Source organism: Lutjanus erythropterus, chromosome 20 (assembly GCF_056507025.1).
Source record: "Lutjanus erythropterus isolate fLutEry1 chromosome 20, fLutEry1.hap2, whole genome shotgun sequence".
Lineage (NCBI taxonomy): Eukaryota > Metazoa > Chordata > Actinopteri > Lutjaniformes > Lutjanidae > Lutjanus > Lutjanus erythropterus.
In genome coordinates this window covers 20,294,367-20,310,783 of record NC_139336.1, presented here as the reverse complement: position 1 = coordinate 20,310,783, position 16,417 = coordinate 20,294,367, and the positions used below count along the sequence as shown (strand labels likewise).

The 16,417-nt window shown below is 39.3% G+C and overlaps 1 protein-coding gene across 2 annotated transcripts; it reads right to left on the bottom strand.

Moving 5' to 3' along the window:
• Window positions 1–2,148: 2,148 nt before the first annotated feature.
• Window positions 2,149–15,526, bottom strand: atp6v0a2a (ATPase H+ transporting V0 subunit a2a). Of its 2 annotated transcripts, none has more exons than XM_084745821.1 (20): window positions 14,839–15,526; window positions 13,580–13,658; window positions 13,294–13,391; window positions 11,465–11,602; window positions 10,994–11,091; window positions 10,777–10,903; window positions 9,850–9,932; window positions 9,664–9,757; window positions 9,369–9,581; window positions 8,414–8,564; window positions 8,160–8,299; window positions 7,914–8,071; window positions 7,738–7,828; window positions 7,527–7,645; window positions 5,721–5,931; window positions 5,512–5,631; window positions 5,298–5,414; window positions 4,362–4,479; window positions 4,050–4,221; window positions 2,149–3,186 (listed from the first exon to the last, which is right to left on the bottom strand). In XM_084745821.1, exons 1-20 carry the CDS (start codon window positions 14,947–14,949, stop codon window positions 3,084–3,086), a joined length of 2,541 nt encoding a protein of 846 aa, XP_084601947.1. In that variant the 5' UTR covers window positions 14,950–15,526; the 3' UTR covers window positions 2,149–3,083. The 2 variants fall into 2 exon arrangements, with proteins under 2 accessions (XP_084601947.1, XP_084601948.1); XM_084745822.1 differs by having other exon boundaries at window positions 10,994–11,070.
• Between the last annotated feature and the right edge of the window lie 891 nt (window positions 15,527–16,417).

The following is a 16,417-nucleotide window of genomic DNA, read 5'->3' as shown; positions in this document are numbered from 1 at the left end:
CAGGTCCCCCCAGAAATATACCACAAAGACCAGATATTTAATGTTCAAACTGATTACCTTCATAGTGTTTTGTAAATATACACTCATTCTGAATTAGATGCCTGCAACATGTTCCAAAAGAGTTGGATGGGGGCATGTTTACCTCTGTGTTACATCATCTTTTCTTGTAACAATGCTCAGTTAATATTTGAGAACTGAGGATGTTGATTTTGAAGTTTCGAAAGTGAAATTCTTTCCCATTCTTGCTTGATATATGATTTCATGTGCTCAGCAGTCTGGGGTCTCTGTTAGACGCTGCATAATGTGCCAAATGTGGAACAGGTCTGAAATGCAGGCAGGCCAGCCAAGTATCTGAACTCTTTTACAACAAAGCGATGCTGCTGTAAGACATGCAGAATGTGGCTTGGCATTATCTTGCATAACACAACCCCATACTACCACAGATGCTGGCTTTTGAACCTTGGCAGCAATCTGTATGGTCTATTTTTACTTTAATCCAGATTGTCCATGATTTCCATTTTCATTTCACTGACAACTAATTTGTTGCCAGTAAGTTTGTGTTCCTGAGCCAACAAAGTAGTATCCTTTATAAAAAATCATGTGGGTTTTTAATGTAGTGCTACCTGAGGGGTCAAAGGTCATGGTCATGCATTGTTGGTTTACAGCCTTGCCCCATGTGTGCAGGATATCTCTGGATTCTCTAAATTTTTTAATGACATTAATGATTGTAGAGGTTAAAATCCACAAACATCTTGAAACTGTGTGTTGAGTGTGCTTTTCTTAAACTGTCAGACTATTTGGCCACACAGTTTTTCGTAAAGTGTTAAACCTCACCCCATGACTGAGGCTTTCGATGATGCCCCTTCTATACCCAGCCATGATACTATCACTTGTTATCAATTAATTTGCTGGTTTTTACCTTTCAAACTGAATTGAATTGAAATCATTTGTGGTTTATGTTTGTTTACACATAAAATGCTGTGTCCATTTCTTGTAGGTATCAGTGGATATAGATTATGGTAATAAAATGCATCTGAACACATCTCCAGAGTTTAGCATGGTATTGCTCAAACACAAGTGGAGTAACTAACTGCACAATGTTGCATTGAGGCAATGAATAAAAAAAAAACACATTCAGTATATAGAAAAAACAAAATAAGTCTTTATACAGTAAAATATTGTTCCATGCAGTTTTGCTTCCTGGAAACCAAGAAGACGAAAGACCATACAGACTTCAGCCCCTGTTTTTATTGGAAACAGACATGTTTTGAGATTAAGGTCAAATGTTTTTGAATGAAATCAAAATCAAAGTGGCTTTAATTATATAGTATGTTACATTTGCTACTCAGTTGCATTGAAAGTTCAATGTCACTAGAGGGCACCTTGCTTCTTTTGCTGTGCAGCTTCAGTGTGCATGTAAATTAAAAATGATCACTGATTATATCATGGCAATTAATGGAATTTGCTAATGAAATGATCAGTATTATTTGAGGTTAATACAACAGGCAGGCGCACTATAATACACGTCATTTTTAAGATATCAGATTAATGTTTCCATCTACTTCTGTATAACCACATCATCAATTCAAGCCTTTATTAGTGACATAAATAATAGAAAATATAATATATAATGTCAATTATTTCTTCAAATAATGGAATATATGATTGTAGCTGCCTGTTCCCAGATGAAAATCCATGTCGTTGATTGGGCTCATAAGAGAATGACTGTGACTATGAGAGTAACACCCCCGTCCTGCTCCATTTCTCCAAAGATGGCTTAAATTTAACATGAAAAAGAAATGCTTTCATGTTAGTTTTAATGCTTTCATCTTTGCTAAAAAGCCTAAAGGCCATGCAATCCATTAAGATGACATTATTTAGGATATTTTAAGATTTTTCCCAGAACTTGCTTACTCATAATCTCCAATTCTGCTGTTTAAATTTCTGACAACAGCTTATCCCTTGACGCTCTCTCTGGCATCTTAAATGATTGTGGAAACATAAAATTATCATGGCAGTGTTTTTTTTTTAAGAAATCAGGTAAGTTCAGTGATGGATTAATAATAACTGAAGTTTTTTCTTATCCATTAACAACTTTCCACCAAAATAAATGAATAAGTGATCCAATAAAATTACACCGGACACGAGTTATTTATTTGCTTGCATTTCTTGAAACCTTTATTCAACACATCAAAATGGTAAAATATTAGACTCTTGTACAGACAATAATTTAAATAAATACCATGATTAATTATCATTAACAAACGCAACAAGCAGTATTATCAAAGAAAGACCTAAGGCTTCTTGACTTTTTCTGGAGTATTTGATATTTTCCTATCGATTACAGGGGAGGTTACGTTTAAATAAATGCAGTAATAAGTAAATAAGCAAACAGCTAACAGTTGAAGAGTATTTTCATTTGGCATCATCACAGTAATTCGTGAAAACTTTTCATTGTACAATCATTTCTGCAAAGTGCTTTTGTGACAATATGCCTCACAAAAAGGGTTGTAATGTTTTTATTATTTAAATTTTGATGCCTGTGGGTTTTCTCTTGCGGTTTTTAAAAACCCAAAGGCATCCCCATATCATCATCCGAAATAAATCTCTATGGCACTACATCAGGATACTTGATATGGACTTCAATAGATAGCGTTGTAACATATTCGAACTTTACATTGCACTGTATAACTGTTTATTTTAAATACCATGTTGTAAATAATCCAAAAACCAGTTTACACAGCACAATGCAAATAAAATATTTAAATCCACCCAACTGGTGTGATGAGTAGTGTTGAGCATTAACTCACCCACAAACTGAAATCATGAACAGAACAAGAAGAATTTTGAGCCTCCGTATATTCAGAGGTTTGCTGGGTACAGTAGTAGTAAGGCAGTCAGCACAGCCGATAACATTTTAAAAATCGTCATGGTGAAAAACATTGCTACAAGAGTGAGTTTCAATCCATTGTCTTGAAGGTTTGTTGTCGTTATCACAGTGTGAATTGTTCCAGCTTCCAGCAGCATCCTTCCCAATTACAAAGTCTGCCTCACTCATATGCAATACTTCAAGGTCCACGTGTTTAAAGCAAGCCGTCTTGTTCAAAAACGGAGGGCAGAAGGGAGAAATCGAAGGGCACAAACTTGACACCGGTCCCGTGGTAGAATTTGTTCTGAAACTCCACCCTGAAATCACATGTTCAAGCAAGCAGAAGCACTTTAATGAAGTGCAAATCACACGTAAGACTTTTAAAAATAAATTTATAGATTTAAAAATATAGGCATACTCCTCTGAGTAAATATGCATATTATCTGTTGAAAATTACAAGTAAGGCAAAATGACAATAACAAAAAACTATAAGACAATAACAGGATAACAGAGGCATTCAAATTCAACTTTTGTGCATGGAGTAAATGTTTCACCATTTTAGACTACAAGTGCCTTTTACTTGTAAATGTGAATTTAGGCCATTTTAAGACTTTTAAAGACTTACAGCCACCCTGATAAAAGATGTGGATGGTGAATAAATAATAAACAGAATAAAGCACAGCTAGGTGACATTTTTCATTCAGTGTTTGAATTTTAATGTCACTTTAAAGACTCGTTGTTGAAGTATGTCGGAAAATATATAATTTAAGCTACATCATAATATCATGATCAGAAATGATAATTCACTCGATAGGTCTTGTGGTGTTCTGGTTATCTTTCAAGCTATTTATTTAAATCTATTTAAAGTAACAATGCCCCAAATCATCTGCTCCCAGCCTGTCAAAAGTGAATATTTGCTTGTTTTCTTTGTCTTCTCTTGTAATAAATTGAATGTTATTGGGTTTTGGATTGTTGGTTCTAACAAAACAAGGAATTTGAAGATATCATCTTCTGGGAAAATGTGAAGGACATTTCCACTATTTTTCAGCATTTTATGGATGAAATGATTAAATGGTTAATTGGGATTATAGTCAGCTAATTACAATAGCTACAGTCCAATACAATGTCCAACCTCCAATCACATGGGAACATCTGGATTAGTTGGTACAATAAGACCCACCAGTGAAGTCGGAGAGCATGGAGGAATGCTGATAAGCCTTCCATGACTAGCAGGATGGACACGGTGAGCATGGCGAAGAGGCCGAACACGGGCACCAGCAACACCACCCCGACCCTCGTGGTGATCCTCAGACCAAGACGCATCACCATGGCCCACAACACCTCTGACAACTCTGAAACCAAGAAAACAAAACCCATAAAGATGCACAATGTACAAACACAAAAATCAATCCAAGTAAAGAAATGCAAAGCAGAAGTCGGAAGAGAGAAAAAAAGCACAGGCAGCTCAGATACTTTTTGTGATGGCACTTACGGGCATGAGCCAAGCTGAGTGCCCAGAGACGCAGGTATGATGCAGTGTTGGAAATGCAGCCCAGGCAGTATTCTATGGTGTGGATGGCCTGGTACAGGAGCACATCTGCAAAGTCAAACTGCAAAACAGTTCAAATAACATTTAAGATATCACACATAATTCAAACAGATGAAAATTAAGTTTGTACAGCATGTTATTTCTGTAAGATTTACAAAAAGACAATGCAGGTGTTCATATCATATTAAATTAGCTACAGCACTATTTTCTGTAACCCTACTTTCTCTTACATTCATTCTTGCATTCAATCAACATTTCTGTAAATGTGCCAGCGTTGGCCAGCTGGCAAATTTTCACTAGCAGTTCTTCGGAAGGATGTTCTTAAACCAGTGATGTAATGGGTTAAGAAATGACAACAGAAGCAGCCTACACAGGACAGAGCACATATCATGCAGGTCAGCAGGAGGAAGGAAAACACTGATTGCATTCACTGTTCTAAGCTGCGACCCTTCAAACAACTATCAGAAGCAGCTCATGAATTTTATTAAAAATACTATTGATAACTTACAAAGCCCTGAGAGGCTGAGCTCTAGGCTATTTAACTTCCCACCCCCTGAGATCCTCAGATGTGTTGTTGCTGGTTGTTTCTACTTTAAGTCCACATTTGTACTCAAAGGGGATAAACTGTTTGCAGTTAGAGCTCAGAGACTGGAATGACCTGCCCAAGGAGTAATTTTTAATCTCCATGTGTTTAAGAATTGGTTTAGTTTTTTTTTTTTACCTTATAACTGCTTTGAAAAGATGCTATATAAATACAATTTTATTATTACCATAATTATAACTATGTGACAGTGACGGTGTATGATGTAAGGTCACTTAAGAACATATTGCAACAACGCAACATTTAACATAAAGGCAGGATACTAGTGGATCTCTGACCTCTTTGGGAAGAGCTTCTCTGCTGGTCATTTCATCAAGTCCCTCCTCTTCATCATCTTCATAGGATGGTGTCGTGGAATTGTCATCCTCACTCACACGTCTCACCCTCTCATAACCCTGAGGTGGCACAACAGGGTTGATTTTATTGACAAAAAAAACAACAAAAACGGCTGAGGTTTAAGGTATGAATATATTTTAAGGTGATCTCACATACTCTGCGTCTGCGCAGGCCTTTGCCTCCACGGTACAGCCAGTACAAGTACAGAGGTTTCCCTAACAGCAGCACAGGAACTGACAGCATAGCTATCAAGACCAAGAAAATTTGCAGCCCAGTCTGTGGAATAAAGAAAACAAACACAAGTTAACAAGGATCAGAATAAATCCACAGCTGATAATGTTTCAGATGAGACGGTCCACACACACCTGTCCTGGGTACAGTGGAGTGATATCTTTCCCCTGCATGACGAACATGTTGATGAAGTGGATGAGGATGCTGGGAGCCTGGCTGGAGTCTCGTGCGCCGTACGCCAACCACTTGTAGAAAATCATGAAGACCAGGTAGCCAAAGAGACAGAGCAGGAAGAGCAGCTCAGGAAGAAACAGCAGATAGACATTAAATCTCTGTCGGAAGTGCCTGAAGGGAGAGAACAAAGTATAAAGGAATTTAAAAAAAAGTGATTTTAATGGTAGAGACCCTAAATGCTTATCAAAACAACAGATGAATAGTTTTTAACTCGTAATAGATTAATGGAAGTTCTGTTTGTGATATTTGCACAAGCAGGGAGTCACAAAACCACAGCTGATTATTCTGGAGTGGTGCACTAACATCAAATGGCATAACATTATGCCTCAATTTGCTTCGTAAAAATAAGGATTAGCGGCTGAGATTACCATGATGAAAAAAGCATGAAAGCATTTTACAAGTGATTTAATTTCTTTTTCATTTCCCAAGAAGTTTCCTGGAAAAAAAACTATGTAATATGGCAATTATTATAGGGAAATGCAAACACCCACTCACTGATGATTGTTTGATGATTTACTGAAATCCCTTTTAAGTCAAATAAATATTAATGTATATTGTACTTATACTGCTGAATTTTATGCTTGCCTGACATTTACGGCTACATAAAGAGAGCAGCTGTGCACTGACAAAATATGGTTCATTTGGTTCAAATAAGGACTTAACCAGAATTAACTGAATATATAATATAATATATATTTTTAACAGCATCTTGAGATATTACGCATGTTCGAGACTGGCAATATTCTTTCTGTTTTTGTTAACAAATCCCATGAACAGAACAAACCAACAATGTCTTAGTCCATGACTTAATACTAAAGACTTCTCTACCATCCAACAGGAGTAAACAGTTTTTGTGGGGGGCCTATTTTCAGCCTCGATTCAGGTTTGTTCCTGTAGTGAGTATTTCTGTCAGCAGCAGGACAGTGTATGTGTAACTGACTCAAAATAACCTGCAGTGTTCATGTCCATGGAAATGAAGGAACATGTCACCCAGGGCAACTATGGATCTGACTGATCTGTTTTTGAGCCACAATAGCAACATGGATCTATGTATATTTCAACAACTATTTGATGGTTTCTCATGAGATTTGGTACAGACACTCATGACACTCATGGTTACTACATAATCAATTCCACAGGATTTCTACGCCTTTTCCCAAGTCACAGTTTCATGTTTCAAAATGTGTCACCTGTCTATAAGTAGACTTGGGGTCCTATAACCCAGCGGAGCCAATAAAACAATCGCTTAAACATTTAAATCTTTGTTTTCAAGCCAACAGTCATTGAAATGGTAGCTTCCATGCCAAAGAGAAAGTCAGTCTTTTCTTAAATGGCACCAGGAGGCTTACCTTCTCCTTTATAAAGTACCTGACAGCGAAAATGCTGTGTCGATGGCATACATGGTTTTGAAAGGTGCGCTCAGCATGTTAAGTGTTAAAATAATTGTCCCCCAGCCTGAGCAAAAGGTTGCACGCATGAACATGTGGTATACTTACGGTTTAGGGGTTTGAAAATATGCTCACCCCATACAATACAACAATATATATGGTGGAATAATGATATATATGTATCTGTCCATTTAACACTCTCAAATTCGATTTTATCTGCACATGTTGAAGTCTGACACTGATGGATGCCTCTGCTGTAAGTGCCTGAACAAAAGCCAATTAGGTTACTGCCGGGGACTTCTGTCTCGAGCCACTCACAAGTGATTGAAGACACTCAGCACGACTCCAAAGCTCATGTGGATGACCCCAATAACAACTGACATCTTCATCTTGTAGGAGTTGAGGAAGGACAGCCGGTTCACCGCCATGTTCCATATCTGATGGAATATTTAGAAAGCATCCCGGTGAAAATGAGACGAAAATGAGCGCAATCATACTCCAACTGTAACATCTGAGTGCATTTACTCACAGGATCGATGCCAAATGGGTACGGTCCGCTGAAAACACCGCTGACATTAGGGTCTAATGTGAGCAGAGCATTTGTTTGGAGGGTTTTGTTTCTGCGATGTAAAAAAGATAAATTAGAAAAAGACCGCATGTATTTGAATTATGTCTCAAAGTGCGTGTATTTTATTGATAACTCACGTCCACTGCTGATTTGTGAACATTGCCTTGACGCTCCAGCCAGAGCCAAAGATGTTGAGAGACTTGGAGAAACAGTCGTTGTAAATCAGCCCAGTGTAGATGGAGAAAAGCCCCATCATCAGGATGATGTAACGCCCGTTGAAGAACGTCGCCCATATCTGAGACCAACAGACACGGCTATCAGCTGGAACTAATTTAAAATTATCAGACGCTGCATTATGGATGAGAGGAGCGACTCATTTCTACCTCATTACTGGATCGTTTCTTCCTCTGCTTTTTTTCCGTCAGCACCATCCACAAGGCAAAGAGACTCATTACCATCCCATGGCCGAGGTCGCCAAACATCACAGCAAACAGAAAGGGGAACGTGATGATGGTGTAGGGAGCTGCCAGGGAGAGAAACATATTTACTGTACGCTGTCAGAACTTCTTCAAAGCTGCGCTGAACAAGAAGACGTTCAAAGCTTATTCTTTACAGGAGACACAGCATGAGTTCTTACCTGGGCTTACCTCGCGATAGTCCCCCACCCCGTAAGCCTCCACAATGCTCTGAAAGCCAGATGTGAACTTGTTGGTCCTTAACAGGGTCGGTGGAGTGTCGGTACTTGGGATGCGGTTCACAAAGGACGGCACAGTGGCATCACCTTTCCTCTGTTAAGAAAAAAGACATAAATGTAACGGGAGACAATGAAAACAGTATTATATCAACTGGTTTATATAGTAAATATGGACTTGAAATGGAAAAACATTCACAAAAAAGACACACTGAGGATGTTTGGAGCTTTTGACATTTGTTCATATAGTATTTTGCATCATATATTCACAGGTTTGAGTCAGTCTGGTGCATTCTAGGTCTAGATTTTCAGCGTAAAACAACCAAATGTGCAGCCTGGAGCAGAGGGAGTTGCTGGCATCGCTGAACTGCAAGTGAATGGAAACGACTGCCACACCAAATGATACAGCCGATAATGAAAAAACAAATACGACAGATGGAGTGGCTCAGGACAGGGAGTCATCCAAAGTGCCTACTGCCAGGATTGATGGGAAAGAATTAAATATACATTTTAGTGATACAATTTGAGTACTTAACAGCTGATAAGCAAAGCCAACTCAATTAGAAGGCAAAAAATGATCCTTAAAATGAACTTGAAAGCAGAAACAATCTAAAATTCTTATCCTCTTACTCCTAAATCTAATTAGCCTATACAAAAAGTCAAATACTAAGTAATAAAGAACAGTATTTCAGACAGCCTTTTCCAGTGGGAAGCTGTGGTTATATAGGCTCCAAAGCATCTCCAAAGCAACCAGACTCTTCTGGATAAAACAGAGATTTGACCTTACAGTCTTCTGTCGATTTAAAAATTGAAAGTTAATTTGTTCCCTACTGTAGAAGTATAATCGTGTTCAGTAATCACGATCACAAAATAATCAGCTCTAATACTTCTTGCTACTCACAGATCCCTCTTCTAGCGCCCCCCGCAGGTTTGCCAGGTCATTGACGGGACACCACACCTCAGCGATCAGACACTTGTTGGTGACGTCGAAGCTGCAGAGGTTCAGGATGTGGTAGATCGCCTTCATCTTTTTAACCTGCACTACCCAGGTGTAGGCCGACTCCGAGGCCTTCAGCAGAACCTGCCTCAGGTAGTCCTCAGTGCGGTGCAGCACCTGCAGGAACACAACGGTTACTACAAACTCACTGAGAACATGTGAACAGGTTAAATGTTCCTGTCTGAACCAGTACTCCTACGTTGTTCAGGTCCTGGATGCGAGTCCTTAAGCTGTCCAACACATCTGCCCGCTCTTCATCATTCTCAGGGTGCGGATAGAGATGGCAGTGGTAACTGAGGACAACAAAGACAGACGTGTGCTGAGAATGAAGGACAATACAACAGATATTGGAAGATAAAGTCATGTGATGAGACGGCGTTCTTACCAATCGCAGATTTTCTGAACTTTCTGTCCGATCTGGTCTCCCCAGAAAGAGATGAGAAACACAACACTTTTGCTTATCTCACCCTGAAACAACACAGATCAGGTACAGTGTTAGTAAAGGCCAACAAAAAGTGATGAAAATTTCTGTTTATATGCATCCTGACAGCAGAGTTTATGACTTTTCTTTTACTTTAAAACTCCTGAAAACTTGTTTCAAATTATCTCTATTATTTCTCTGTAACTTTAGAAGAGTTTAGCACTAAAAACCTGATGAAAAATCTACCTCATCAGAACTGTGTTAATTAGGGATGAGGTTCCAACTACGACTACAACTCAAAGATGTCTAATCAGCTTTTGTTGGCTGAGAAGACAGAAACACTCAAATTTTTAGTGGCAACTATTAAAGTCAGATTAAAATCTGATTAAAACGTGTCACTAGAATCTACTAAATGACCCCACACCTAGAACCTCCTTAAGGACCCCTAGAACCTTCTCAATGGCCATCAAAACTCTGAAAGTACAGCCTCCTCAGTGACCACGAGAAACTGTAAAAGATCCCTTGAATCTGATCAGTTACAAAAAGGATCCTAAGAACCTCCTTAAAGGACCTCAAGAACCTTCTCAGTGACTACTTAAACCTCCAAAACAACCCCTAGAACTTTCTTTAGATTCTCAGAATAATGTCCTTGTGTGAGTGAAAGTGAAACCCAACACTAATTGCAGAGTCACACCAGCTTCAAATCAGTGAGGAAAGCAAGGACAGAAACACATGCAGAAATCTCTCATGTGAAAGAAGCCACTGTTCTGACTTTGGTAGAAAATTGGGATCATGTATGGCCCTGCTGAGTAAGAAGCTGATGGAGAAAATAGGCTTTCAAAGGTTTTAAAAAACAAAAAGCTTCTTGGCTAACTACGCAATTTAACTCACAGTGTCGAGATCAGCAAGGTTCTCATCCACTTCTGCGTAGCTGAGGATGGTGTAACCTTTACACACTCTCCACAGCATGCGCTCAAAGGCCTCCACCTTCACCCGCTGGATAAGACCGGACACAAACCTACAGTCAGGAGAGATCACGTCTAAGGTTAATTTTCTGACGACATGACATTGCGTCGCGTGGATGTAAACGGCACACGTCGCGGCTCACCCCAGCTTGGCTCCAAGTCTTTGCATGCCGGTGCATCCCGTCACCGAGTCCGTCTCCATTGTGGGGAATTCTTCATACTGGGGACCAAGAGCCTCATGCTAATTATAAAAAGGAGCATGTTTCATTCATGACAGCTTAAATTAACTCCTCCTTACATGGTTCTACGCAAAGCTGATGTGATGTTCACACGCTGGAATGTGATATTCTCATTGCTGCCGTTTGCTGTATGAGTCAGGTGCTGCTTGTAACAGCTGCATTGTCGCTGTGTCATTAATTAAAGTCAGCACTAGTTCCACCTTTGTCACCCGGGGAAACAAAACACGTCAGTGACAAGAAAACAAGGCGCTGCTGGCGAGGTGAGGGGAAGCATCATGCCTGAGATGCAAAACACAGCGGGGAAAAAAAAAGCAGTACATGACAAACCGTCAGTGTGTGTGAGATGAATGAGCAGCTGAAGAGAAACACACTCACTCTGGAGCGACTGTGTATGAAGGCCCGTGTGATCTTCAGCATGTGTGTGTACTCGGTGAGCTCCAGGAGGTTCCTCCGCAGCTTCTCTTTGTTTCGGGCCACCTCGCTGAGCTCCATCTCCAGCCTCTGGAGCTGCTCCTGAACATCCACACACATTCAACACCAGCATTTGACCGTCAGACGACTTCTTCAGTTAACGTAAGCAGCCTAGAATCAACACTGAATATGACTGATGGCAGAATATGGTGACAATTTTTAAAACAGAAAATATTATTACTATAGACAGACTGAATCCATCAATTTACATTTGCATTTTGAAAAATATACAAATGCTGAAAAGTGGCCTGGATCTATATGACCCATTTTTGTACAGGGGTGGACAGGAACTCAGTACAAATACTTCATCACTGCATTTAAGTAGATGTTTTCAGGTATCTGTGCTTTACTGTGCCTACATTTTAACACCAGTATCTGTACTTTCAGGCTCATTATATTAGTTTTGATGCATTTAAGTGATTGGTTATCTTTATTTTGCCTCATTGCACACTGCCGTCCCACACCAAGACTGATTTCAGCCTAAATGGATGGGACAATGATGCATGACGATTCCTTGGTGTATCCATGAGAATGTAAAGAGTGTGCATACTTTTACCACCTCTGCCTTTCTAGCGATATTTGGAGCATTATTTTTCATTATGTCAACCTCCCATAGACAGACATTTCACGGTAGGTCCATGCATCTACAAACCAAATCAGGTTCATTCCTGCTGAGGTATTAATCCAGAATCGATTCAAAGGTTTCCAAAGATAAAAACATGTCAGGCTTAAAAAGGACATATGTAATTTATTTACTGTACTAAATCATAAAATGACCATTATATGTCATCAGAGATTAAAGAAGCACAGCCTGTATGGAGCTAAAATTAATACAGATTTATTTTAAATGTTGGCCGAACTAGTCAGCATCTGCTTATGAGTCATAAGAAGTCATTAATAATATTTTAGACGGAGTAGATGTTTCTAACAGTTGAAGGTAGAATAAGCAGGTCTTGTCAATGGTTGTTTGTAAATGTACCAGAACAACAGTTGATTGCTGAGCCTCATTCCCAGGATGTACTGATGTTTAAGATTAATAAAGTGTCCCAAACACAGCAGCACAATGAGAAAATAAGAAGGTACAGGCGGAGGGCGCAGTCTCCGTGGACGCAGACGCTGCCACAAATTTCTGGTGGGTCGTGGGTGATGATTGACAGGGATTATTTTTGTGGAAAGTAGTGCAGCCAGCAGTCATTGAACTCAAACTCCAGAGTGTGTATTTTCAGAGCAGTGGACTTTTGTTTTCAGGATGACGGACTTAGCTTCACATTGACAGACTAGTGACAGAGTATAAAGACTCCACATTAGCTGGTTTATAATTTGCAAACATCTGATCAACTTAGAGCGTAGGACTCGTTAATGATTGTCATTGTCAAAGTATAATCTTGTCTTTGTGTAGCTTCAGTGTTCCTGGCAAACTGCAGGCAACCTGCATGAGCTTTGAGTCTGTGGAGGAAACAAACCTCCACAATATTTTTAATTTGGACTGTAGTACACATATTAAATGCTTGCTATCAGTGTTATTTTGGAAAAATCTATGTTGCTTCAATGAAGAGCCAAAACAAGACAGTGCATTATATTTACATGATACTGTCAGGAGGCAAAAGGAGGATGTAAATGATAAATCCAGATATGATCAGAACAAGGATGTAAAAATACAAAATTAAACACAATGATGAGCACCAACGATAGCCATTTCTTTATTAAAATATGGCTAAAATGACCAGACTTACCATAATTTCGAGGACTTGTCTCGGGGGAGGAGCGAGTGGACTCTCATCCTCCTCTGGAACGGCTATGTTCGCCTTTTGAATCTCCCTCAGAAGGTAGCCTGTCCACAAAATATGCTGACGGTTTATTTCATGTTAATTACTGCTGGAGTGTCAGAGCAAGCCCCGAAGTCTAAACCTCTCAGGGACCATTTTACAAAACACACTGATGATATATTTGTCCAGGTGTATGTATGCTCAGGCTATATATATGAACCATCCCCAGGTGCTCTCTCTCTCTCTCTCTTACCCAGAATCCTCTCCATCTCCTCACATCTCTTGATTTCGCTGACGAAGCGCCGCTGGAATGAGCTGACACTTGGGTTGAGCTGAAACCAGAGGAGCGTCACAGGTCAGGTCAGGCGGCTGCAGGTTAGTGCATCAGGCAATGTGCATGTGAAACAACTACAAGCATCATCATGATATCTTTACATAGCTTTAGATTGGCTGCAATATTGTTCATTATTGTTTATTATAGTTTAAACACTTAAAAATATTTCTGCATCCTCCACGAGTCAAGTGCAAGGTGGATGCTTGCTGGACAATTATTGAAAATCATTTGAATAGTCAATAAAGTCCCAGCATTCATTGTTGATGAAGGTTAGTACTGAATTCAGTCTCAATTAATGAATTAAAATATTTGTCTGAAATGAAGAACTAACTTTTAAAACTGAGAAGGGGAAATAATTCTCTGTAATGTTTGAAGAAGAATTATTGGTTCAACTTAATATCTTCACTATATCTATATCTCCGTACTAGTTGAGTTAGCATGTTAGCACAACCGTGCAAAATGCAGTTGGCTTCTTGTGGAGGGAAGCAGAGTGATAACTTCAGGGTCGGCATACAGACATGAGTCATCCCCGCGTCACTCTATTGATATCAGGTCAGTTTGACTGGAAAAGATACGAAACATTATAAACTGACCTCAACTTGTCCTTTCAGATTCAGTCAACTTTAAAATTTTAATGTAACAAAGACACTATTTTTTTTTTAGTTAAAACAAATGTACGTAAATTAACGTAAATATTCAAATTTTATTTATTTAAGTCAACTAAAATTACAGTTTCTCGAACTCATTTTCAGAGCACTTCAGAATTTACAAACACAGGGTCTTTTGAAGTCTATTGACTTTATATGATGATTTGAATGAATGTACTCTACAGGCTTCCGTATGAGCAGCATGCATAAAGCGAAGAACTCACTTTTCAAACTTAGACAACGTAATAGATTTTTTTAAAGCTCATTAATGTGACTGAAGAGTTGTTGGTTCAACTTAATATCCTCTCTATATTAATAAGTCCTTTCTAAAGTACAGGTTAATTAAGTTTATTTGTTGTAAACCATCACAAATTACCTTAACGTGTCTTTTCAAATTCAGTCAACTTAAAATTCCTAAACCCAGACAAAAAAATTAGATAGATAGATAGATAGATAGATAGATAGATAGATAGATAGATAGATAGATAGATAGATAGGAAAAATGAGTGCATCATCAGTCTGTCTACTTACATCTCGGAACTCGACCAGCCCCAGCTCTCCCAGCTCACTGATGCAGTCATATTCAGAGCCGGACTGCAGAAACAATTGCGCCAAGCACATCTCCTCACTCCGAAACACCATCTTTATCTGCCACACAGACCTCCTCCTCCTCCTCCTCCTCCTCTGCCGCCTGATAATCTGCCTGTAGCCTACTGAACCTGCACAACGAGCCGTTCCCTACAAGCGAAAATAGGACATCACAAAATTCACCCAGTCGGTGCTTGCGTGGCTTTAAACCCCTTAACCAATTAACATCCCACCACGAGGATTAATTATTGTCTGTTACTGTTTCTCCTCATTCTGAGTCGGGGTGTCGCACCTCTTTGTCTGCCTTCAAAAAACAGCCTGATGTCTATTGAATAAACATGAAAACAAAGACAGAAACCTCCCTAATGCACCTTTTGCGTCGAGCGATCATGTCAGAGAAAGGCGTCATCCTGGAGGCGCTTTACCTTGTACACCTGTCATTACACCGCAAAAACACGCACACGACGCGACGCTGGCGGGACACAGACGAGCAACAGGCAGAATAAAAGACAAAATCATCAACCCGCCATGCAGACAAATGGGGCTAAAGGCAGCCTCACGTTAAAATAAGCCACAGTCAGAAATAGACTACGGCCTTTATTCGCGCTACGTCGCCCGGCAATTGACACAGATTGCGTCTCCGGGTTGCCAGATATGGTGGCATCCGTGGAAATAATTTTCTTGATTTAAATAAGGCGTTGAAATGTGGAGCTAGACATTTAATTTCAGACTAACGGCTAGATACGAACAAACTACATCATATCTGCACATGTAGTTTCATGACAGTTGGCTAATTTGCACTGTTTCGAGACTATCCTGGAGCTATTTCACAACCTGCTGTATCAACATCTGCTATTTGATTTTGTCAAACCTGCATTTACTTAACATAATGAAGCGCAGTTATTTTCTTTTTTTACAGCTATACAGTATTTTTTTTTTTTTAGTATTTTTACAGCAATATCCAAATCTCTGAAACTGCATTTTTTTTTCTGAACATCGGATAAAGATGTAAGGAAACATGTTGGTTTAATACAGACCATCTGCTTGAATGCCTAATGCCTCAGGCCCCAGAATACCAAGGGCCCTATAAAACGCCTCAAAATGTAATGGCTGAGGAAAATCGAAAAACCCAAACAACTTTTGGTTAATTGATCTTCTTTCTAACAACAAACATATGCATAAATGGCATCCTGCACCATCCATTCCGTATTATAATTTTAACAGTAAAAAGTACCCTCTAAAAGACTATCATGGGCCTGTTTGAATCATTTACGCAAATTAGCCACACTCAGCTCTTTTTTGGAATATAATTAGCCATGATATAGATGTTGAGTGCAATTCATTCGGTTAATTTCTTTGACTTTTAAATTATGCTCGTGAATGGCAACGTTTTTAAAAAGGGGGATTGGCTCACAAACCTGGCAACCAGCGCATCTTCTTGCCCTGTTCCATCACTGAAAGCGGGCCGACCATCTGCTCTTCTTTGTGTGTGAAATCCTTTATTTGGGATATTTTAGGATTA